This window comes from Gossypium arboreum, chromosome 11, assembly GCF_025698485.1.
Source record: "Gossypium arboreum isolate Shixiya-1 chromosome 11, ASM2569848v2, whole genome shotgun sequence".
In the NCBI taxonomy this organism is placed as follows: Eukaryota; Viridiplantae; Streptophyta; class Magnoliopsida; order Malvales; family Malvaceae; genus Gossypium; species Gossypium arboreum.
The window spans coordinates 52119293-52144401 of NC_069080.1; the positions used below are offsets into that span (position 1 = coordinate 52119293).

General features: G+C 36.8%; 2 protein-coding genes across 2 annotated transcripts; both read right to left on the minus strand.

Annotated features, from left to right (window-relative positions):
• Positions 1-452: 452 nt before the first annotated feature.
• Positions 453-15413, minus strand: LOC108471409 (uncharacterized). The gene is made up of 3 exons (XM_017773032.1): positions 15303-15413; positions 738-935; positions 453-647 (listed from the first exon to the last, which is right to left on the minus strand). The coding sequence occupies exons 1-3, from the start codon at positions 15411-15413 to the stop codon at positions 453-455; spliced, it is 504 nt and encodes a 167-aa protein (XP_017628521.1).
• A 5235-nt stretch (positions 15414-20648) lies between these two features.
• On the minus strand, positions 20649-21699 carry LOC108473023 (E3 ubiquitin-protein ligase ATL6-like). Its single transcript, XM_017774591.2, has one exon. It carries the CDS (start codon positions 21604-21606, stop codon positions 20782-20784), a length of 825 nt encoding a protein of 274 aa, XP_017630080.1. The 5' UTR covers positions 21607-21699; the 3' UTR covers positions 20649-20781.
• Between the last annotated feature and the right edge of the window lie 3410 nt (positions 21700-25109).

Consider the following 25109-nt stretch of genomic DNA (forward strand, 5'->3'; position numbering starts at 1 on the left):
GCAGCAACTCTTGCTCCATTTCCAACTCGCAGGTCCACATCTCCTCTAGTCAAAGTCTTACTCCTTTGTAGCCCCTGTATAGAAGTACAAATATGAGAACCACAACCAATATCTAATACCCAAGAAGTAGTAGTTGATAAATTAATATCAATAACATAAATACCTGAAGCAGACGTTCCGCTTGTTTTGGCCTTCTTGATTTCCTCAAGATAGATAGGGCAGTTCCGCTTCCAATGTCCAGTCACACCACCATGAACGTAGTTTCCTTCTTTAGACACCCCACCTTTAGGTTTCAATGCAGCCTTTCCTTTTCCAGGCTTGGGCCTACCCTCCCCTTTGGGCTTTGTCTGAACTTTGGCCTTTCCCTTGCCCTTGTTGTTATGGACCATCAGTATGGGCTTGGGTCCAACCTTTTTCATGTTGTCTTCAGTAGTTCGTAACATACTGAGCAACTATGGCAGAGTCTTGTCAATTTCATTCATATTGAAATTGAGGACAAACTGGTTGTAGCTATCCGGCAATGATTGTAGAATAACATCAGTGGCTAACTCTTGGCCCAATGGAAACCCAAGCTTAAACAGGCTTTCAATATAGCCAATCATCTTAAGAACATGAGGTCCTACTGGGCTTCCTTCAGCCAGCTTACACTGGAATAGGTCCTTAGAGATATCGAACCTCTCTTGTCGTGCTTGCCCTTAATAAAGTTCTTTCATGTGCTCGATCATATCATAAGCAACCATGTCCTCATGTTGCTTTTGAAGCTCAGGATTCATAGTGGCAAGCATAAGACATCCAACGTCTACCATGTCATCGAGATGCTTCTTGTGAGCATCTCTATCAGCTCTCGAGGCATTACCGAATGGTTCAATAGGAAATGGTTGTTCAATGACATATAACTTCCGTTCTTGTTTGAGGAAAATCCTCAAGTTACGAAACTAGTCAAGAAAGTTCAAACCATTCAATTTGTTCTTCTCAAGGACCGATCGTAATAAGAGTGTATTGTTTGCAGCCATAATATATCTATAACAATAAAATATTCGTGTGAATAAATTTACTGTATTTATATCAATCATTAAAAGGACTTTATTAAACATGTTCCCACTATTTTATTTCAAAATTAATAACCCTTATATATTAATTTCAGAAAAACTTTCTTAAAAGTATTTCTAGTGGGTTAATGTAACACCCCGAACCCGAGACCATCGCCGGTGTCGGACACGAGGGGTTAACAAGCCAAGTTCACATGTTTTGCCCACCAATTTGACATTTCCAGTCAGGCTGGAAAACTGCGTCACCGTCGCCTTAAAAATCATATCTCGAGTTTCAAAACTCGGAAACTGGTTTCGTAAATTTTCCATGAATTTAGACTCATATATCCATCCATGGATTTATTTCTAGAATTTTTGGTTGGGCCAATTGGTACAGTTTATTAGTTAAAGTCACCCATGTTACAGGGATCGACTGCTCTGACCTTCGCGCGTTATAACTTTAATATCTCTCTGTACAGGGATTTAATACTGGTGCCGTTTGTTTATAATGAAACTACACTCAAAATGGAATCTGTAAATATAAGGCACGACTCCTAATTCTTTCTTTATAATTTATAGTAAATTTTTAAAGTTGCGACAGCGGACCCAGAAACCGTTCTGGCCCTGTCTCACAATAGCTTTAATATCTCTTAACATGTAACTCCTATGACCATTTCGTTTCTTCCATATGAAAATAGACTCATCAAGGTTCATTTACATAGCTTATTCACTATTTAATACCATTCCTACAAATTTTGGTGATTTTTCACATTCACGTCACTGCAGCTGGCAGCATCTGTTTTTAAGGTAGGTCTTACCTATTTTGTAGTCTCCATGAACCAACTAGTCTTGCCATACATAGGTTCATATATGATCATTTTAACCATACCAATGGCTGATCATGTGACCAACACTCCCATTTCCAATCCATAATCACATCATGACACCATATATATCCATACAAACCAAAATAGTCCAAGTTCATGCTTCCTTTTACGAGCCATTTTCGCATGGCCGTATACATATACATCACCACATTTTTAAACCAACAAGGGGTAGTCCTATACATGCCATTTCAAAGTTCAAACAAAATTTATACCAAAATAGAGGCGTTGATAGTGTGGATGACTTGACTTTATTGATCCCGAATCCGATTGCTATCGGCGAAATCTATAAACAGAGAGCCAAAGTAACGGGGTAAGCATTTTTATGCTTAGTAAGTCTCAAGGAATATAATCAACTCTAATTACAGCAATACATTCACATAGCCAAATGCATCATTTCATTAATACACATTCTTACTTCACACTTCATCATTATATACTTTCACAAAGTATCAATCAATTCAATAACTGAAATTCATTAGTCGATTGAGCGAATGTTGCTCAAACATGTCGACTTTCCAATGCACATATAAACGTACCTTATTCTTTGGGCTTCTCGAGTGTACTAATTGAATTTATTACAGCAACCAACACTCACCTCCAGCCCAAGATTCTTCGGAATATAACCGGATATAAGCATGTGCACAAATGCCTTGGTCTTAGCCGGATAGAATGACTTCATACGAATGCCTTGGTCTTAGCCCGGATATAGCCACTAGCACAATTGCCTTGGTCTTAACCGGATATAATTTCCAGCATAATTGTCTTGGGCTTAGCCGGATATCATTCAATTTCTCATGCACACATACATCAATAATCATTGGACATACATATTTCATTTTCGTTACTAAGGCTCAAACACAATTATAATCATTAGCATAATCGCCTTCGGGACTTAGCCCGGGTAGAATTCGAATACTCATACACACCTAAATCAATAATCAATACATCCATATTTCATTCCACATAATTCAATTAAGGTCACTTCTTGAGGACTTACCTCGGATGTTGTCGAACGGCTTTTACGGCTATTCGATCACTTTTTCCTTCCCCTTGTCCAATTGTGGCCCTCTTAGCTCTTGAGCTAATTCAAACAAATTCAATCTATTAAAACCTCATTGTGCTAGCTTATGGCTGAATATGACAAGGAGTTTAAATGGTCATATGGCCACTCTTTAGCTTGAATACACAATGGTCATGCACATTTTATACTACATCAAGCAATTCAATACAATTTATTCGAGCATCAAGGAAAAGCTAAGGCCTTCAATAGGCTACCCAAGGCCGAATATTCATGTACATGTTGAGGCCAATTATGCACTTAATACCTCACAAAACAGCATGCATTTTACTAGTTAATGCTTTGCATATTGTTGCTCAAAACTTATAATATAGCATCAAGCACTCATATGTGTGCTAGGCGAATGTGCTTGCAATTTCACATTCATTCTTCAACATCTTCTTCTTTAAACAAACATATTCATCACTTAGTTCATAACCAAACATCATGTGCAAACATATATATACATATATGAGCATGGCGAATTTCAAGGTGTCCATAGCCATCCAAAACACAAATTTTAACTAACATGCAAGAAGCATGAACCACGCTTATGAATGCATCATGGCGAATATGACAATCATGCTCCTTTTCAACTTCAATCATGATTAAACAAAAGAAAACTAAAAATCTTACTCAAGAGTAGACAATCCATCATTGCATGCATCATCATCAAGCTTTACACTTAGCATGCAATGGCTTTATCACCATAACAACTTTGGCCAAATACCATTTCCATGGCATAACAAAGATTTGAGCCATGGCTAACATGCACATCAAGTTAGCAACCAAAACATGCATGAAACTCCTAACACAACCTCATACATACCTTAATCTTGATGCAAACTTAGCCAAATCTCCTTCTAGATCTCTTCCAACCCAAGCATGGAGCAAAAATCCTCCCCCTTTTTCCTTAGTATTTTCGGCCAAGAAGTGAAAATAGATGAACAAAATTTTTCTTTTCTTTCTTTAGGATATTCGGCCAAGGGCTATGGAGAAAGATGAACACCTTTTTTGTTTCTCATCCTACTAACATTAATTTTTTTTCCATACTCTTATTTTATTATTTCTAACATCCACCACTAGCAAAACATGTTTAAGACATGTTTTGTTTTATATATTCATCACCATGGCCGCCACTTCCCTCTCTTTGGGTAAATTGACATGCAAAACCATACTTTTGCATGCATGTACTATTAGACCTTTGAAGATTGGCCTATCACCTTTCAACAATGTTTCATATAAGTCCATCTAAATAAATTCACATGGAAATGATCAAATTAATGCATGCAACTTTCACACATGCATTTGCTAACATCATAAACATAGAATATAACTTCTAATTACTTATAAGACTCGGTTTAACGGTCCCGACACCACTTCCGACTAGGGTCAAATTAGGGACGTCACAACTCTCCCCACTTAAGAAATTTTCGTCCCCGAAAATCTTACCGGTAAATAGGTTTGGATATCGCTCTTTCATAGAGTTCTCGGTCTCCCAAGTAGCTTCTTCTATCCCGTGCTTGAGCCATAACACTTTCACTAGCGGAACCCGTTTGTTTCGCAATTCTTTCACTTCCCGTGATAGGATACGGATCGGTTCTTCCTCATAACTCATATTAGCTTGAATTTCAATTTCTGATGGACTAATCACGTGCGATGGATCGGATCTATAGCGTCGAAGCATCGAAACATGAAAGACATCGTGAACCTTTTTGAGTTCAGGGGGCAAAATCAAACGATATGCCACTGGACCGACTCGCTCGGATATCTCATATGGCCCAATGAACCTCGGGCTCAGCTTGCCCTTACGGCCGAATCGAGTATCTTTTCCAAGGCGATACCTTGAGAAACACTTTATCACCCACGATACTCGATATCCTTACGCTTCAGATCCGCGTGCACGACTTACGACGATCGGAGGCTATCTTGAGACTTTCACGGATTACTTTCACTTTCATTCAGCATCTCTAATCAAATCCACCCGAAAATCTTGCTTTCACCGAGCTCGGTCCAAAACAATGGTGTACGGCATTTACGACCGTACAAGGCCTCGTAGGTGCCATCTTAATACTTGATTGAAAGTTGTTGTTGTAAGCGAATTCAATCAACGGCAAATACCGTTCCCATGAACCACTAAACTCGAGGACGCAACATCTTAACATATCCTCAAGTATCTCGAATTATCCGCTCGGATTGACCATCGGTTTGGGGTGAAAGGCGGTCTGAAATACAACTTGGTACCCAAAGCTTCTTGCAACTTTTTCTAAAATCGCGAGGTAAATCTCGGATCTCTATTCGACACGATGGAAATAGGCACCCCGTGTAATCTCACAATCTGAGAAACGTACAATTCGGCTAATTTGTCCATTGAAAAATCCATACGTACGGGGAAAAAGTGGGCCGACTTAGTCAATCTATCTACCACGACCCAAACCGCATCCTTCTTACTTGCTGACAATGGCAGTCCGGATACAAAGTCCATTGTGACTCGATCCCATTTCCACTCAGGTATCGTGATTGGATGAAGTAATCCTGAAGGCACCTGATGTTCCGCTTTCACTTGTTGACATATTAAACATCTCGAAACAAAGTCGGAGATGTCTCGCTTCATACCATGCCACCAAAACCGACGTTTCAAATCATTGTACATCTTCGTACTCCCCGGGTGGATTGCCATTCGGCTACAATGGGCTTCATTCAGAATTATCGAAATGAGTTCCGAATTCTTTGGAACACACAGACGACTTTTGAACCTCAAACAATTGTCATCGTCGATTTGAAATTCCGAGTCCTTGTTCGGAACACACTCGGCCCGTTTTGCAGCCAACTCGTTGTCGACTTTCTGAGCTTCTCGAATTTGATGTATCAATAGTGGTTTGGCTTTCAATTTAGCTACTAACACACTATCGGATCGAACAGACAAGTGCACGTTCATCGCTCGTAAAGCGAATAATGATTTACGACTCAAGGCATCCGCAACCACATTCGCCTTTCCCGGGTGATAGTCAATGACCAGCTCATAATCCTTTAACAGCTCGAGCCAACGTCTTTGTCGCAGATTTAAGTCTCTTTGGGTCATCAAATATTTGAGACTTTTGTGATCCGAGTACACATGGCACCTTTCACCAAATAAGTAATGTCGCCAAATCTTTAAGGCGAATACGATGGCGGCCAATTCGAGATCATGGGTCGGATAATTTTTCTCGTGTGGCTTTAATTGCTTCGACGCATAGGCCACAACTCGACCTTCTTGCATCAATACACAACCTAACCCAAGTAGGGAGGCGTCGCTATAGATGACAAACTCTTTGCCGGACTCGGGTTGCACTAGAATTGGGGCTTCAGTCAAGTAAGTTTTCAGTTGATCGAAACTTTTTTGGCATTTCTCCGTCCATTCGAACTTAACATCCTTTTGGAGTAGCTTCGTCATCGGCGTGGCTATCGTTGAGAAGCCTTTTACAAATCGTCGGTAATAACCGGCAAGCCCCAAAAAGCTCGAACCTCAAGTAATATTTCTCGAGGCTTCCAATTAAGTATGGCTGAAATTTTATTGGTCGACTCGAATACCCGATGCAGATACCACATGACCCAAGAAGTTAACCTCTCTTAACCGAACTCACACTTGCTTGGACTTAGCATATAGTTGCTTATCCGTAAGATTTGCAGCACTAACCGCAGGTGTTCAGCATGTTCGGTCTCATTTCTTGAATAGACCAAGATGTCATCAATGAACACGACTACGAATCGATCCAAATATGGTCTGAAGATCCGATTCATTAAATCCATAAATACCGCAGGGGCATTAGTGAGCCCAAACGGCATCACTAGGAACTCATAGTGACCATATCTCGTTCTGAAGGCAGTCTTGGGTACGTCCGAATCTCGGATTCGCAATTGATAATAGCCCGATCTCAAATCTATTTTCGAGAACACCGAGGCTCCCTTCAGTTGATCGAACAAGTCATCAATACGTGGCAACGGATATTTGTTCCTTATCGTCGCTTTATTAAGCTGACGATAGTCGTTGCACAGCCGCATGGTTCCATCCTTCTTCTTCACGAACAACACTGGCGCACCCCAAGGCGAAAAACTCGGGCGAGCAAAACCTCTATCCACCAATTCTTTCAACTGAGCTTTCAACTCCTTTAATTCCATTGGTGCCATACGATACGGAGCTATCGAAATTGGAGTGGTACCAGGTACCAATTCGATGCCAAATTCTATTTCTCGAACAGGTGGTAAACCCGGTAATTCTTCGGGAAAACATCCGGTATTCACAAACCACGACACAGATTCGGGTTTCTTTTCGATTCCTTGTCATCGAAGCACGTCGCAAGGTACGCTTCGCACCCTTTTCTTACATATTTCTGGGCCAACATCGCTGATATTACAGCTGACAACCCCTTTAAGTCCGTAGACTCAACCCGAATTATTTCATTATTCGTGCACCTCAAATCGATAGTCTTGCTCTTGCAATTTACAACCGCATCGTGCATGGTCAACCAATCCAAACCAAGAATAACGTCGAACTCATCGAGCGGCAAAAGCATCAAGTCCGCGGAAAACAAGAACCTCGGAACACTAGGGGACTTTTCTTGCACACTTTGTTGACAAGCACGTAATGACCCAAGGGTTTGACACCAATTACAAACTCAAGAGAATCAATAGGCAAAGTCTTCTTTGGATGCTAAGGTTTCACATATATATGAATGAGTAGAACCAGGGTCAATCAAAGCAATCACATTTGTATTGAAAAGAGTGAAAGTACCGGTAATGACATCTGGAGAGGCAGCATCCTCACGTGCGCGTATGGCATAAGTCCTTGCAGGAGCACGAGCCTCAGATCTGATGGTAGCATCTCTAGATCCTCTCTGACCACCACTGACATTGCCCATATTTCTAGGTGGCCTACCTCGAGCAGTGGTAGCACCCGGGTTTCCACTCTGACTTACATTCTGTTCATGCATCCTCGGGCAATCCTTCATAAAGTGGTCGGCCGACCCACACTTATAGCAGGAGCGATCACGAAACCAACAGCTCCCCGAATGTCATTTGCCACAATGTGGACACTCCGCCCTCTCTCGGCGATCATTTCCACCACTGGCGATCGAAGTGACTCGTGTGGTCACAGGGGGTCGATCGCGTCCTCGTCTAGAAAAGCCCGAAACGCCTCTAGACCGGCTCGCATCATCTCGAAATCTCTTTGATGCTTGTTGAAGAGATTTTCCGAGGACCTCTTTCGAATTCTCCGGTTCCCACATCAGCTTTTGTTTCTCCTTTCTAAGCTCTTGACTTTACAAGCTCGCTCAACAAGTACTACGAACTCTCGTATCTCGAGAATGCCAACGAACATCCTTATATCATCATTCAGCCCATCCTCAAAGCGTTTACACATAATGGCTTCGGACGAAATGCATTCTCGCGTCTGGCTAAGCCTCACAAATTTTCGTTCGTGAGTCGAATCGACATAGAACCTTGCTTAAGGTCAAGGAATTCCTTCGCTTTTGGTCGATGAATCTCGATGATATACTTTTTTGAACTCGGTTTGAAAGAATTCCCAAGTCACTTGCTCTCTAGGTACCACGAAGTCGAGTACTCCACCAATAGTAGGCGGACTCACGTAGCAAGGAGATGGTACACTTTAAGCACTCATCGGGTGTACAGGATAGCTCATCGAGCACCCGAATAGTGTTATCCAACCAAAATTCAGCTCGCTAGGCATCATCATCATCCGTAGCCTTAAATTCAGTGGCCCCATGTTTTCGAATCCTATCGACTGGGGGCTTACTTGACCTTATTTGGTCAGTCACCGGAGGTATTGTAGGTGTGGGGGTTGCATTTGTCGGGAATGGAGGTTGTGGAACAGCCGTGTTAGTTCGAATGTATTGATTAAACCATTCGTTCATCACACTATAAAAGGCTTGCCTAGCCTCGTCATTCGAATTGCTGGCCATAGGTTGAGAGTCCGCCGACGCTGTCCCTTGCGCGGGAGCAGGCGCCACACTCTCCACATCATCAGCTATCGCTCGGTTGGGATCGGGATCCATTGCTATAAACAAACACAAAGTCAAATTGTCAGAAATCACCACACTATCGAGTCATCATTTAATGGCATGTATAGCTAGACCCCAAACACATCACGGTAGTCCTAGAATCGACTAAACCGTGGCTCTGATACCAATAAAATTGTAACACCCCGAACCCGAGACCATCGCCGGTGTCGGACACGAGGGGTTAACAAGCCAAGTTCACATGTTTTGCCCACCAATTTGACATTTCCAGTCAGGCTGGAAAACTGCATCACCGTCGCCTTAAAAATCATATCTCGAGTTCCAAAACTCAGAAACTGGTTTTGTAAATTTTCCCTGAATTTAGACTCATATATCCATCCATGGTTTTATTTCTAGAATTTTTGGTTGGGCCAATTGGTACAGTTTATTAGTTAAAGTCACCCATGTTACAGGGATCGACTGCTCTGACCTTCGCGCGTTATAACTTTAATATCTATCTGTACAGGGCTTTAATACTGGTGCCGTTTGTTTCTAATGAAACTAGACTCAAAATGGAATCTGTACATATAAGGCACGACTCCTAATTCTTTCTGGATAATTTATAGTAAATTTTTAAAGTTGCGACAGGGGACCCAGAAACCGTTTTGGCCCTGTCTCACAATAGCTTTAATATCTCTTAACATGTAACTCCTATGACCATTTCGTTTCTTCCATATGAAATAGACTCATCAAGGTTCATTTACATATCTTATTCACTATTTAATACCATTCCTACAAATTTTGGTGATTTTTCACATTCACGTCACTGCAGCTGGCAGCATCTGTTTTTAAGGTAGGTCTTACCTATTTTGTAGTCTCCATGAACCAACTAGTCTTGCCATACATAGGTTCATATATGATCATTTTAACCATACCAATGGCTGATCATGTGACCAACACTCCCATTTCCAATCCATAATCACATCATGACACCATATATATCCATACAAACCAAAAATAGTCCAAGTTCATGCTTCCTTTTACGAGCCATTTTCGCATGGCCGTATACATATACATCACCACATTTTTAAACCAACAAGGGGTAGTCCTATACATGCCATTTCAAAGTTCAAACAAAATTTATACCAAAATAGAGGCGTTGATAGTGTGGATGACTTGACTTTATTGATCCCGAATCCGATTGCTATCGGCGAAATCTATAAAACAGAGAGCCAAAGTAACGGGGTAAGCATTTTTATGCTTAGTAAGTCTCAAGGAATATAATCAACTCTATTTACAGCAATACATTCACATAGCCAAATGCATCATTTCATTAATACACATTCTTACTTCACACTTCATCATTATATACTTTCACAAAGTATCAATCAATTCAATAACTGAAATTCATTAGTCGATTGAGCGAATGTTGCTCAAACATGTCGACTTTCCAATGCACATATAAACGTACCTTATTCTTTGGGCTTCTCGAGTGTACTAATTGAATTTATTACAGCAACCAACACTCACCTCCAGCCCAAGATTCTTGAATATAACGGATATAAGCATGTGCACAAATGCCTTGGTCTTAGCCGGATAGAATGACTCGCACGAATGCCTTGGTCTTAGCCGGATATAGCCACTAGCACAATTGCCTTGGTCTTAACCGGATATAATTTCAGCATAATTGTCTTGGGGCTTAGCCGGATATCATTCAATTTCTCATGCACACATACATCAATAATCATTGGACATACATATTTCATTTTCGTTACTAAGGCTCAAACACAATTATAATCATTAGCATAATCGCCGGGACTTAGCCCGGGTAGAATTGAATACTCATACACACCTAAATCAATAATCAATACATCCATATTTCATTCCACATAATTCAATTAAGGTCACTTCTTGAGGACTTACCTCGGATGTTGTCGAACAGCTTTTACGGCTATTCGATCACTTTTCCTTCCCTTGTCCAATTGTGGCCCTCTTAGCTCTTGAGCTAATTCAAACAAATTCAATCTATTAAAACCTCATTGTGCTAGCTTATGGCCGAATATGACAAGGAGTTTAAATGGTCATATGGCTACTCTTTAGCTTGAATACACAATGGTCATGCACATTTTATACTACATCAAGCAATTCAATACAATTTATTCGAGCATCAAGGAAAAGCTAAGGCCTTCAATAGGCTACCCAAGGCGAATATTCATGTACATGTTGAGGCCAATTATGCACTTAATACCTCATAAAAACAGCATGCATTTTACTAGTTAATGCTTTGCATATTGTTGCTCAAAACTTATAATATAGCATCAAGCACTCATATGTGTGCTAGGCGAATGTGCTTGCAATTTCACATTCATTCTTCAACATCTTCTTCTTTAAACAAACATATTCATCACTTAGTTCATAACCAAACATCATGTGCAAACATATATATACATATATGAGCATGGCTGAATTTCAAGGTGTCCATAGCCATCCAAAACACAAATTTTAACTAACATGCAAGAAGCATGAACCACGCTTATGAATGCATCATGGCGAATATGACAATCATGCTCCTTTTCAACTTCAATCATGATTAAACAAAAGAAAACTCAAAATCTTACTCAAGAGTAGACAATCCATCATTGCATGCATCATCATCAAGCTTTACACTTAGCATGCAATGGCTTTATCACCATAACAACTTTGGCCAAATACCATTTCCATGGCATAACAAAGATTTGAGCCATGGCTAACATGCACATCAAGTTAGCAACCAAAACATGCATGAAACTCCTAACACAACCTCATACATACCTTAATCTTGATGCAAACTTAGCCAAATCTCCTTCTAGATCTCTTCCAACCCAAGCATGGAGCAAAAATCCTCCCCCTTTTTCCTTAGTATTTTCGGCCAAGAAGTGAAAATAGATGAACAAATTTTTTTCTTTTCTTTCTTTAGGATATTCGGCCAAGGGCTATGGAGAAAGATGAACACTTTTTTTTGTTTCTCATCCTACTAACATTAATTTTTTTTCCATACTCTTATTTTATTATTTCTAACATCCACCACTAGCAAAACATGTTTAAGACATGTTTTCTTTTGCCCATATTCATCACCATGGCCGCCACTTCCCTCTCTTTGGGTAAATTGACATGCAAAACCATACTTTTGCATGCATGTACTATTAGACCTTTGAAGATTGGCCTATCACCTTTCAACAATGTTTCATATAAGTCCATCTAAATAAATTCACATGGAAATGATCAAATTAATGCATGCAACTTTCACACATGCATTTGCTAACATCATAAACATAGAATATAACTTCTAATTACTTATAAGACTCGGTTTAACGGTCCCGACACCACTTCCCGACTAGGGTCAAATTAGGGACGTCACAGTTAAGGATCCATATTTCACCTCTTCCTAAGTCAGCTTTGGCTTTACTCTCAAGATTATGGTTATTTAGGTAAGCAATTATTTGCTAATTACATCATATGTATCTCCTACAATTTGGAGAACAACTCTTGCTCTAATCATCTTATGATTTATCCAATTACTTGCCTCTAGGTTTCTATTCCTATTAGAGTAACCTAGTTAAGTCATTAACCAATTCTTAACCAGCGAATATCACTTGTTTATTCTTCGCGTTTAACCAAGATAAATACTAGTACTCTACTTTGGCATGACCTACATAGTATTGATCGAGGCCTTAACGAGGGCAAAATTGGAAGGCCATGATGACTTAATATTCTAATAGAGGGATTTTATTAAAGATATTGTATCTCACCAACTATGGTCTACTTCAGTCCATTTAATCTTTTAATTGATCTCATCAATTAATGAGATTTATTATTACCTAATTTGCATGCTTTAGACATCCATAGCATCTCATACATGAATAAATAAAGCAATAAATAAATGCAATAGTTATGACCCATAAACTATAGTGGTTCATCCCAAGCCAATGGGAGAACCGAAAGGAAACCTAAAGGTGAAAGCCGTCTTCACAAGCTGTTGATCCACACTGATTGGCCCATCTTCCTTCTCGTCAAACCCATAGTAACTTTTTTACAAATTACAATATGCAGAAACTCATTTTACATACGAGGGAGTAAGATGAGAAGAGAAATACAAGAGAATAATAGTAAGGCATGACACACAGGCCGTATTTTATAAAATTACAACCTTTTATCAAATAGGTCATCGGGCTATTACTATGCATTTCAAACACCGTGCATGTTAAAAAATAGCATACATCATTCAATGTTTTACTAAGTGGATTATAAAATATCCTTTTCCATCTTTTATGGCCCATCAAGTTTTATTTATTACAAAACATATTGAAAGATGATGGGGATCTAAGGTAAACCAGGGGTGCGGGGGCGGAGCCCCTACGGTGTAGACCGCATACCCCAATCAAATGAAACCTCACAATTTGATAACTTTTATCAACAGAATCGTGATTTTAGGATTTTAATCCTTGAGGTTTCATATCGGAACAACCCTTGTTCCACTAGCCGGTTTACTCTTATTGGACATTGTAAATACAACCATTGCATCGTTACAGATTTGTCAAAGTTAAACAGTAATAACATAAAACCGAATAGGCCATAACACAATGATTAACATTTAATTAATTATCGAAAGGAATAGATATCATAATATACTTGGATGATTTGAACAGTCAAAAATGTAATGAAATTAAAGCATGCATCTCATACAATTGCATCACCCAAGTATTTAAACCCGAGTCCGTATCACACAAGTGGCTCTGTAACCGCTGCTGGAATACCGGTGCCCCTAAGGCGCAGCGAAAAAATAAAATTCTGACAATCCAACCATGGATCCATGTGTGAGGAACGAATCAGGAAAACCGAAATAATGAAAATGGTTTCGAAATTTTTGAAACATCAATCTGAGTAGACAGCGACGTCTTGACAACGAGAATTCTGAACCACTATCGAACCAAGTCGTAACTTTTCAGATGTCAACCTCTACGTAGTCCACCCAGTTGACAATGAATGGAAGAAGTCCCCAAAACAGTTTTAGAGATTTCTTTGTTTTGACGGCTACTAGACCACTCAAAAAAAATTAGATTTTCTTTTTAGGGTTATTATCTATATATATAACTCCCTTTTAAATTTGGTATATTTATGTCGAATATTTTAAAATAAATAAATAAATATAATGATTTTTTGACCGAAAATTATAATTACATTAATTATAACAAAGATTTTGGTAAACTATATTTATTTAAATTTATATACGAACCAACTTCATATATTAATAGAATTATGTTCTCATTATGTGTACAACATTCTTGTACATATAATATCTTCGATATTTTTTTCCCAATTAAATTAATTCTATATTTAATTTAATTCATGTAACAACCAAAAACAATATCAACTATGTTTTATTCCGATCATCTCAACCATATGGTGTGACCCTGTAGGCTCTTGTAATGTTAGCAGTAATACTAGAACGATTCTAATGTTACATACAATGAGTGGCATCTAGCAATGCATCATTGCTACCTAAGTTACAAGAAGTCATGATTCGACATAACCTTTTATGATTTATCTTTCATGTATTAATCCTTAAGTCCTTTATCTCTAGAATGAACACAAGTCATGGAATAGTCACACTTGCATAGTACATCTCATTTTTCTTGATATCTTGAGTAGACTATGATAAACAAATAAGTATGACATCTCATATCAACTTATTTGAGCATGGCCATTCATTTCTAGTCTCACTCAATCAAGTGGCCTAAGATATTGCTCCCATTATGTAGGAGGGACCTATTCTATATTGATCAACCATATCCATCTACATAGATTGTGATATATCCAACATCAGCCTTGATAGAACAACCAGTTATGGTGTACATTTGACTGTACCAAAATATTCAACTCACGATGTTGGGATAATGATGATCTCCAGTCTGAGGATCATATACATATTAATCACTATGAGTAATGTTGTGACAATTACATAATAATCCAAGAAACATACTCATAGCGGGTCGGTCCAATATGTTGTTCTCTAACACACATATTCATGCATTGATTTTGGCACTTCATATCAATGACAACTCTTTATCATCAATCAACTACATGTTAGTCTCAATGCATTATTGTTGTCCTAGTCAACAATAATACTTGACTAAGGATCTTTTAAGAACAATCATATTATTCTCAGGACATTATTATAAAACAGTTTATTTATACACATAGAAAGAAAAACTGAAATAATAATGGAAACGCCTTATATTAAAACATGATAAATCAAGTATGTTATTACAACTATCTCATGATTGATCTTTGGGCATACTCTTACAACCCTCTCAACACCCACAACCAGATCCCTTGCCGGAGGAACCACAACCCCCGGCCGAAGCTGATCCAAGGAGGAATCCAGCATGGACCCATCGACGACCCCCATGTGGCACTGATTCCGACCGCCACAGACATTATTTTTTTTAACATATTTGTACAAACTTTTTTATATCGTTTCATTTAATAAAATAAAAGTTCTTTTGAATAAGACAATTGCAATACAACATAGTTTCATTTAATAAAATATAAATAATACAACATAGTTTTTTACGACAACTATAAACTATTTCAATTTGGACATGATCTACTTGTATGGCCTGGGTTCCTACACCATCCGCACAACTTCTGTTGATTGGTTGTTTCTTGGATATCCATATTGGTACGTATTCTAGTCGAGCAAGGTCGACCCTTTAGTTTGCGATACAATTCTCTATCCAGTAACAGCTTAAACGGAGCAAGCGATACAGGCGGCCACTTACGTTCATCTGGGACAGGTGAGAATACGTGTCTTCACGCTTTGTACATGGTTTCTAGTTAGTACACTTCGTCGACATAGCTCATGGGATCTAAACGGAGATTCTGACAATCTACAATTACATAAGCACTTGGATAACGAAGTGCGTCAAACCTCTTCCAGTCGCAAGTCCTATTTCTCAAGTGTACATGATATTAACCGCTAATAATACCATCGTGCAGTCTGTCAAACTCCGTCACATGAAACTTTAAGTTGTCTCGATCGTGACAGACTATGTGCATGGTGTTCGATCGTGCCTTCACCTTGTTAATTTCTTGCAATACCTTTGCGCATCATACATGGCCTTCTTGCATTTGGCCTTTATAACTCACTGCTCTTTTTGAAAATAGTGTCGCTAAATAAAAATATGTCTATCAAACAACCGATGTTATCGACAAATAACGTGTTCCTTTTAGAACAGAATTTATGTATTCAGCCAGGTTTGAGGTCATATGACCATATCGTATGCCGCCGTCGTATGCTTGTTTCCACTGTTCAAAAGGTATGTTAAAGAGGTAGTCTGTGCCTTCTTCGTTAACTGAACGCAAATTCGTCAACATCTCATGAAAACGGTCCTTACTTATCTCATACCCTGCCAATATAAGTTGATAGCAAAAATTACATACCACTTTTCCATTTAAAATAAATTCAATATTACAAACAAAATTATATTAATAGATATTAAATACCCATGTTGGTCACTTGTCATTTTTCACTTGTAAATCGAAATTGCCCGTAGTAGTTGGACGCAACGTTCCTTAGGCAATACCGATGGTGTGTGCAATGCCACAAGCTTTCCTGTCGCTCAATTGCGGCTAGTATTCCGGTGCCCTAATTCTATATGACGCAGGTTGGGGGCAGACATGCCTCTTTAACCTAGAAAGAAAGAAATCCTAGTCATCAGCTAACTCCCCTGGTGTTATTGCAAACACAATTGGAAGGATTCTCCCACTGCCATCCTGTGTCATAGCTAGTAATAGCGGATGGGTATATCTACCGTACATAAAGATACTGTCAATTTGTACCAATGGCTTGCAATATAGAAATGCATCTCTGCATTACTTAAAGCTCTATAACAGACGCTTAAATACTTGGCATCCACAGAGCAATCGGTCCTTGTAGTACGCAGGTTCCATTTCAAGGTCTGTTACACAACCTGGGACATATCTCTCCAGCACCTGACACTACTACCACACTTCATTATATGAAGCGTCCCACCCACCATGCATATTTTCCAACACCTTCTGCTTAGCTATTCAAGCCTTGCAGTAAAAGGCTGTGTACCTCAACTGGCTACGACTATTGGCAATTAAGATCGGCACTGAAGTTCTGGGATCTGCCTTCACCATCAGTAGTATTAAGGTAGCTAACATATCTAAATCCATCTTGGGATGATCTTCTGAAACACCTATCAATGAAGTACGTTAAAAAATACAGCAGTACGTAATAACAGTACTATTAAAAAACTCTAAACAGTTAGTGAAACTGTACCGGCAACACATGTATGTGGACCTTTGTACTTTTTTATCTCCCACAAGCCTGTGTTTTTCCTCAACGAGGCCATGATTTTCCATGAACATGTACCATCTTGCATTGCACACTTAGCCTCAAACTTATCGGATTCGGATTTAACCACTTTGTAGTTAACCCGTTCATGATACTATGTTGTTTTAATGCACCAAGAAAACTATCTTTATTGGAAAAACTCCTTACCAACTTCCAATTCACCCGAATCTAATGAGGAACTTGTATTATCACGCCTTCTATGTGGTAGATCTGGAAACTCCAACGCATCATCTTGAGATAGATCGACATTATGCATGTGGGCTGGAGGCGACTACGCCCTGAATCGTGAATCTTCTTCTACATCATCTGAACCCCCTTAAACATCTTCAGGTATGGTTGTAACAGGCTCTGGTTTAGAAAATAATGCAACTTCTGCACCATCAGGGCCAGCCTCTCAAGGTGGATCCGTATCGGACTCATCATCTGACCCATTATCATGTACAACGTACAAGGTTTCCTCGTTGGTGGACGTCTTAGGGAGTACACCATCCCTCCTTATAAACGTTTCACAATGTCTCCAATCAGATTTGGATTGCCAACCACTAGAAGTTGATGTCATTCTCCAGTATGTATTTCCAGCATCAAACATCGACCCACTAAGGTGCATGTCCCATCCACTAACAGAGTGTCGTTCAGGGGTTAGGTATTTCATACTGCTTCTAAACACGGGCGCTTCCGTTTTTTGGCACCCACTAATAGAGTGTCGGGCAGGGGTCGTGTATTCCTCTCGACTGGCAGTAAATGTTAAAGCTACAAATGCATCATTTGTCGATAAAAATTGCACATATAACTCAAGATAGGGTGATCCACTAGCGAAATGAGTCTGCACCATTGCCTCTAAGCTACGAGCACCTTTAATGTCGAATGATTCATATGTCACAGGATCAACTGAAGCATAAAATCGATATTTAATAGACAAAACTTTCATTGGCGTCGTTCTGAAGATTTTACGCCTAATTCTTTTACAAAGTTCTATCATATCTATGTTCTGGTTAAAAACCAGTCTCGCTGTGTTATTCGATTAAAAAACAACACCGTTCTTAGTGTTACAAACCTCACCATCATAGTAAATAACAGCACAAATACGTTCACTCATCTTCAATTTATTTTCTTCTTAGCCTCTCTAATTTTTTTTTTTTGCTGTAAGTTATGCAACCTAAGAATAAAATTTGGCTCATTTATAGCCTCATTTTTCTACGAACTACTGTAGCAAAAGAGCGTCCACGTGGGAGCTTTTTTCAGAAATTTTACTGACACTGCATCCTGCTTGAAGTGTTTTCGACACTATTTGTTCAAAAACGTCTACTCAGAATTATTTTTCTACGAACTACTGTAGCAAAAGAGCGTCCACGTGGGAGCTTTTTTCAGAAATTTTGCTGACAGTGCATCTTGCTTGAAACTTTTTCGACACTATTTATTCAGAAACATCTACTTAGAATTATTTTTCTATGAACTACTGTAGCAAAAGAGCATCCACGTGGAAACTTTTTTCAGAAATTTTGCTGACAATGAATCCTGCTTGAAGCGTTTTCGACACTATTTGTTCAGAAACGTCTACTCAAAATTATTCTTGCAGAAACCCTAAACCCTAAGACAAAAAGAATTATATTGCGTATATGCTTTTTTCTAATACCCTAAACACAAATTTATTGAAAAAAATTAAACCCTAATTTAATCAATTAACCCTAATACTTTAAACTCTAGTTTAGTATTTAGTATTTAAAATTAATAGTTAATTTAATGAATTAACCTAAAACCCTAAACATTAATTCAATTAATTTTTCTCGAAACCCTAAACTTAGCATAGCTCCAATATGTATATATGCTGCAATCATGTTATCTTTGAGAATTTTTTTCGGTATGTATATTGGAAATTAATAATTAAAAAATCGAAATGAGCTTGTTACAAGGTAAAAGAAACTTAGCCATGGATCAAAAATAAAATGATCTAAGCCATTGATAAGGGAAAAAAAACCTAAACGCTGATGTAATCGAATTACCAAGTTCTTTGTTTACGTTAAGAGTTATTTAAGGGTTTTTACTAAAATATTATAAGAAATAAAATATTAAAATAGTATGTTTAAATGATTATGTATCAATTAACCCTAAATTTAATCAATTAACCTTAATTTAATCAATCCTAAATTTAATCAATCAACCCTAATACCCTAAACTCTAATTTAGTATTTAGTATTTAAAATTAATTGTTAATTTAAACCCCAATTCAATTAATTTTTTTCCTAAAACCTTTAAATTCTAAACCCTAAAAAACCATAACCATAAAAACCCTAACCTTAAATCCTAAGAACTCTAACCCTAAATCAATTAAACCATAAAACCTTAACCCTAAAAAACACGAGCAAAACGTTTCCCTGGGGGAGCGTTTTTGTCCATGTCAGCAAAGTGCGCCCTCAAGGAAGCGTTTTCTGCTGACGTGAATAAAACGCTCCCCAGGAAAGAGTTTTGCTGACACGTACTCTGAGAACGCGCTGACGTGGACATGTTTTCGTGGAAAATGGCCTAATCTGATAAATAACCCCAAAAACAGCCCATTTCCATAATTAAATTTAGAAAGGGGCCTTTTTAGGTAAAATGACCATTTTAAATTAATATCAAGAAATTATATTTTATTTTAAATTAATAACATAAATTATATTTTATCTTTTTTAAAATGATATAAATTTGATTCAATCTATTAAAAATTATAAAATATATCATATTAAAAATGCTAAAATTATATTTTTACTATCGTAAAAAATATATAATTTAATTCGACTCCAAAAAATTTGTGGCTTCACCCTAGATGCAACTTTTGTATTAAGAGTTAAATTATATTTTATTGTATTTTATTTTTATTTACTTAAAATATGTGTAAATTAATTTTTACATTAAATTAAAAAATTTATTAAAATTTTATTTATTTCTACTATTAAAAATTGTTGTGGTAAACAAAATAATCAAACAATTAAATATGACATACCACATATACTTCAAGTTGTACAAGACCAATTTCAAACATTAAAATGGATAAAATTTTAATATAAAAATTAATTTATTTTTCAAAATTAATTTACACATCTTTTAAATATAAAATACAAAATAAAATTGGAATCTTAATATATATAAGGATTATATGACACGTTTATCACACAAACTTCGAGTGAAGTTTTTATTATTTTATAATTATGCCAAAACTAAACATATTTCTCTACCACTAATAATTCTGGTTGAAAATAAATCAAGGTTGCGAGAGACAGTTAATGTTAAAATGGGAATTCTAATGATTAATTATACAATTCCATTACTATAACCACATCCGCATTTACTTGCTATTCACATATATTATTCCTGAGGCCTTAGCCCGCAGGCGAGAGGATTTAACCTTTTTCCCCTACTACTTTTCTTCGTCTTCACCTTCCCTTCCCAACAATACGTCGTAACTTCTCGTCCGTTTCAACTTCCCTCTTTTCGTAATTTGCTTCCTGATTTCCTCTGGCAATTTTAACGTAAACCTTTCCACTTTCTCTCCTGGTTGAATTACTGAGTGACCCATCGAGTGAGAACGTTTAAACTTCCCCCTTATTTTCTCTGCCCTCGCTCCGCTTTCTTCATTCACTTGAATCACCACGTAAGCATTTCGTTCTTCCACTGATCCTTCTGCTGTTGGAGGACTCCATTCGTTGATGTTGTTGGAGTTGGAGTTGAGCTCAGTAGTGTTTGATTTAGTATCGGAATCGGGAGTGAGTTTAGCTCGACAAACGGGGCAGGTCACGTGGTAAGCCAACCAAGCGTCAATACATTGAGGATGAAAAACGTGACTGCATTTGGGTAGAAAACGCAGCTTTTCATCGTCCTCGAACTCGCTTAAACAAACCGCACATTCCAATGCCCCTTTCCCGATTTTAAGGTCTTTCACACAAGAATATATAAACACCGGGAAACTCTCGATCACAGACTGATCTAGACCTTCCGATTGGCAACTCTCGACTGTGGAAACGTCCGTCGAAATGTCGTTTAATTCTTTACATTGTCTGATATAAATGGAGAGGAAACCGATGAAGAAGAAAGCGCAAACGAGGATCATAACGACGATCACCATCGACGGCTCGAAGTGAGAGTAAAGGCCATACGACTCTTCCCTTGGTGCAACTTCTAGCTGCGCCGCTACAACAACGACGGTTACTGTGCACAAGAAAATAAAACGGTTGAGAATTAACATGAGGGACAGGGGAATTGAGATTTGGAGGATGAAAAGAGCAACGGTTATGAACGCACTCGGTATTTGTTTTAACTCAGCAGAAAAAGAGAAATGGAGCTTGACAGTGGGGAGGCGGGAAATAAAAATAATATAGAGTGGACAGTGACGTCATTTAATTACAACGGCTAAATTATGGACACGTGGAGAACTTTATTTGCGTTTTGATCCTGGAATAGACAGCTAGAGACGGCTAAAACCCGGGTTAGCTCAAGGTTAAATCTCTCGAACATTCTACTTCTTAAGCTTCGTTGGCTTTCGTTATTAAACAACTGGACTAGACTATGTAATATGTGATTTAGCTACAAATTTAAAATTCATGTGCCAGGTTTCAATCTATTATTTGTTTAAAATTAAAAATAAAAAAATTAGTATTAATATTTAATAGTTTCTAAAAGTAATAAGTTTTTAATCATTTCTAAATTAAGTCCAAATAAAACACACGATACTATTAACTTGTTTTTCACAAAACGTGCATGTTTAATACATTTTAGATTTATATTTTAAAATTTTGATACATTTCATAAAAGAAAAATTGTGTTCACAAAATTGAAAAGGATAAAATATAATATGCATACACTTCTTGTTAATTATAAGTTTTGCTAGCTGATAAATTTAATACATTATCTAATATAATATTTTTAATGGCTAATAATGAACATTAAATAACATTTTCCTTTTAAGGAAGGGAAAATTTGCATGGCCCAAAAATAAAAGAGGGGGGAGGGGGGAAGATATTGTTTCCGGTGATTCAAGGAAGGAATCAATGGGGCCGCTAAACTAGAGGCTTAAAAAGCCTAATGACGTTTGACAAAAACAAAAACCCTAACAAAGTGAAGGGGTTGGTTTGTTTGTTTGGATAAACTTCGTTGACCCTCCTATAAGTTGTTGTGTCTGGATCTAAACCATAGATTTAAAGCAAGAATTTAATTTTATCAAAATTTCAAAAATCAATTTACTTCTTCCTCCTCCGTCTAAAAATAACGAGACCTACGAAATTGATATAGAATTTCAAAAAGAAAATTCAAGCAATTCATTCATTTATTCAACATTTTACTTTTTCCTAAATTCCTCAAAAGAAATTATTAAATTCACATAGTACGAGTAACAAAATCACATGGACCCAATTAAAAACAACTTCAACTTTAAACTATCATTTTGTTACTTTTTATAATAATAAAAAAGTATTCAAATCAAAATGAAGGTTAATAAAAATTCTAATTACTCCTATTGTTTGAAGAATATCACGGTTTGATGAAAAATCTACTAATCAAAGTTTATTTATTAAGTGTAAAATGTACTACAGATCATCAAACTATTTTTAAGTTTTTTAGTCACCCAATTATAAGAACTTACAAATAGGCAGTGGCAAAATTGGGAGGCTGGTCCCTCTAAAATGAAAAAACTTTTCATATGGCCTCTTTAAAATTTTTAAAATTTTAAATTAATAAAGGTAAAGTTGCAATTTAGCCCCTTCTAAAAATATAAAAATTGATTTAATCCTTTAAGAATTATAATTTAATAATGAAATTGTATTTTTTCTATTGTAAAAATTACAATTTAATTTCAGTCCCCTAAAAATTTTTACCCCTGCAAATAGGTTACCCAACTAGTCATGTTGGTCTTTTTTGGTCCAATTCCATTAAATGTCGTTAATTTTGTAACAGAGAGTTGATGTGACTGGTTTTAAAATTGGTGTAACAAAAATTTAACTCTCAACATTTGCACAATATCTATTTGATCATGATCCTAAATATATTAACCTTTAACATTCAATTATTATCTCAATTAGAATGCACACTTGAAGCATCATAGATTTATTAGTTTCAAAAATGAAAATTCTCGTAAAAGAAAAATAAATATAGATGGTCATATAGTGGAGACGGGTGCTTCTGAAAAGACTCAAGACATTACTAACTATTATAGAAGAGATTTAAGTACCCGAAGATGAAAATAATGAAAATTAAAAGATCTCAATAAGTTATGTTAATAATAGAAAGTGTGAAACTAGGAAAGAAAAGTTGTCGACGACGATTTTGTATGCAATAGTATTATTGAAATAATGAAAGGATGGAGATATTGAATTTTCCAAGAAATATAGACATAGAATAAATTGGCCAAAATGGAAAGACGCAATTTAAGTAGAATTAAATTCATGAAGTTTCTGGACCAATAATCCAAACGTCTAAAGGTATAAAGCGAAGAGAATACAAATGAATAATTTTGAAAAAACGAAATAAATGAAGTTTTTCATTAAGTCTTGGAATTAAAAAGCTATTGTTTGTGGTGGATGTAATTACTTTTAGATATCTTATTAGTCTAACAGTTTTCAAAAGATTTGACGTGTCTAATAATTTTTGTTATAGACTTTTATATGAATCACTATATAGTGAAAATTTATTTTAAAATCCTAAAAGGATTTAGAATGTTGGAAGCATATAGAAATTCCAAAAAAATTGTTCAATTTGTTTGCATAAAAATTTGTTGATATGATTTGAACATATGTATTTTTATAAAAGGATCATGATTAAAGTTTGCTATGATTACTGCTGGAACTCCTGAAGAGATCAAAATATATTTCCCCATAATTTTTCTCTCAGTCGTGACTTTAAAAAAAATGGTGATATAAGTGCTTATCAAACTTGTTCAAGTGATCATTTGAAAATCAATTATTCACGAATGAATAGGTAGAATTTGAGATATTATGTGATGTTTACATGGGTGAAAGTAAATACACACTGTACTATTTTTTCCTTAACCGCTGTCCTACTAGGTTTTCATGGTAGGCTTTTTAATGAGGTAACGTGTTATGTGTATTTTAGATAAACGTACACTTTTTCCTTCACCATGAATTTTTTTCACCACAGGTATGAGGAAACATGTTATGTGTATTATAGATAAACATACCCTTTTTCCTTCACCATGAATTTTCACCATAGGATTTTTATTTTAGTAAGGTTTTAACAAGGCACATTATCTACCAATGGACATTAAGAGAGAGTGTTATGAATATTTTATTATCAATGGGGTGTCCATCAAGATTAAGATAAGTTTAATGTACTTTAGGAATTTAATATTCGTTAGAAGTATATTTTTGTTTCATTTATACTTATTATGCCTATAAATATAGACTTTGAAAAAGTATTGTAAATATATCTTTGCTTCCCTGTTGGTGTTTGGGTCATATTCAAATTCTGGTCAACAGATAAGTTAGCAGTAAATCTAATAGGTTAGGATTCTATTCTATTCTATTTTTAATTCTTTTAACAAAAATTGGTTTCCATAAAATCTCTCCCTAAAATTACCGTCCACTTCTTCCCACCTTCCCTCTCTCTCACTTTCTTTTCACGTTAGTCCCTCTGTTTTTGTCAAAAAAATTTCCCTGTGGTTCTTTTGAAAACTTTTCATTTAATTACTGCAAAATTCCATTCTTATTGCTCATCTTTATTTCTTCTATTTTGATTTTA

What these genes read in the sequence shown, in the direction of transcription:
- LOC108473023 (XM_017774591.2), bottom strand. Translation starts at nt 21,606, where the DNA reads ATGTTAATTCTCAACCGTTTTATTTTCTTGTGCACAGTAACCGTCGTT.
- LOC108471409 (XM_017773032.1), bottom strand. Translation starts at nt 15,413, where the DNA reads ATGGGGGTCGTCGATGGGTCCATGCTGGATTCCTCCTTGGATCAGCTT. An exon ending in GTGTTGAGAGGGTTGTAAGA is followed by an intron (nt 936 to 15,302) that starts GTATGCCCAAAG and finishes TTTCTTGACTAG; the next exon opens with TTTCGTAACTTGAGGATTTT. An exon ending in AAAAGCAACATGAGGACATG is followed by an intron (nt 648 to 737) that starts GTTGCTTATGAT and finishes GACCTATTCCAG; the next exon opens with TGTAAGCTGGCTGAAGGAAG.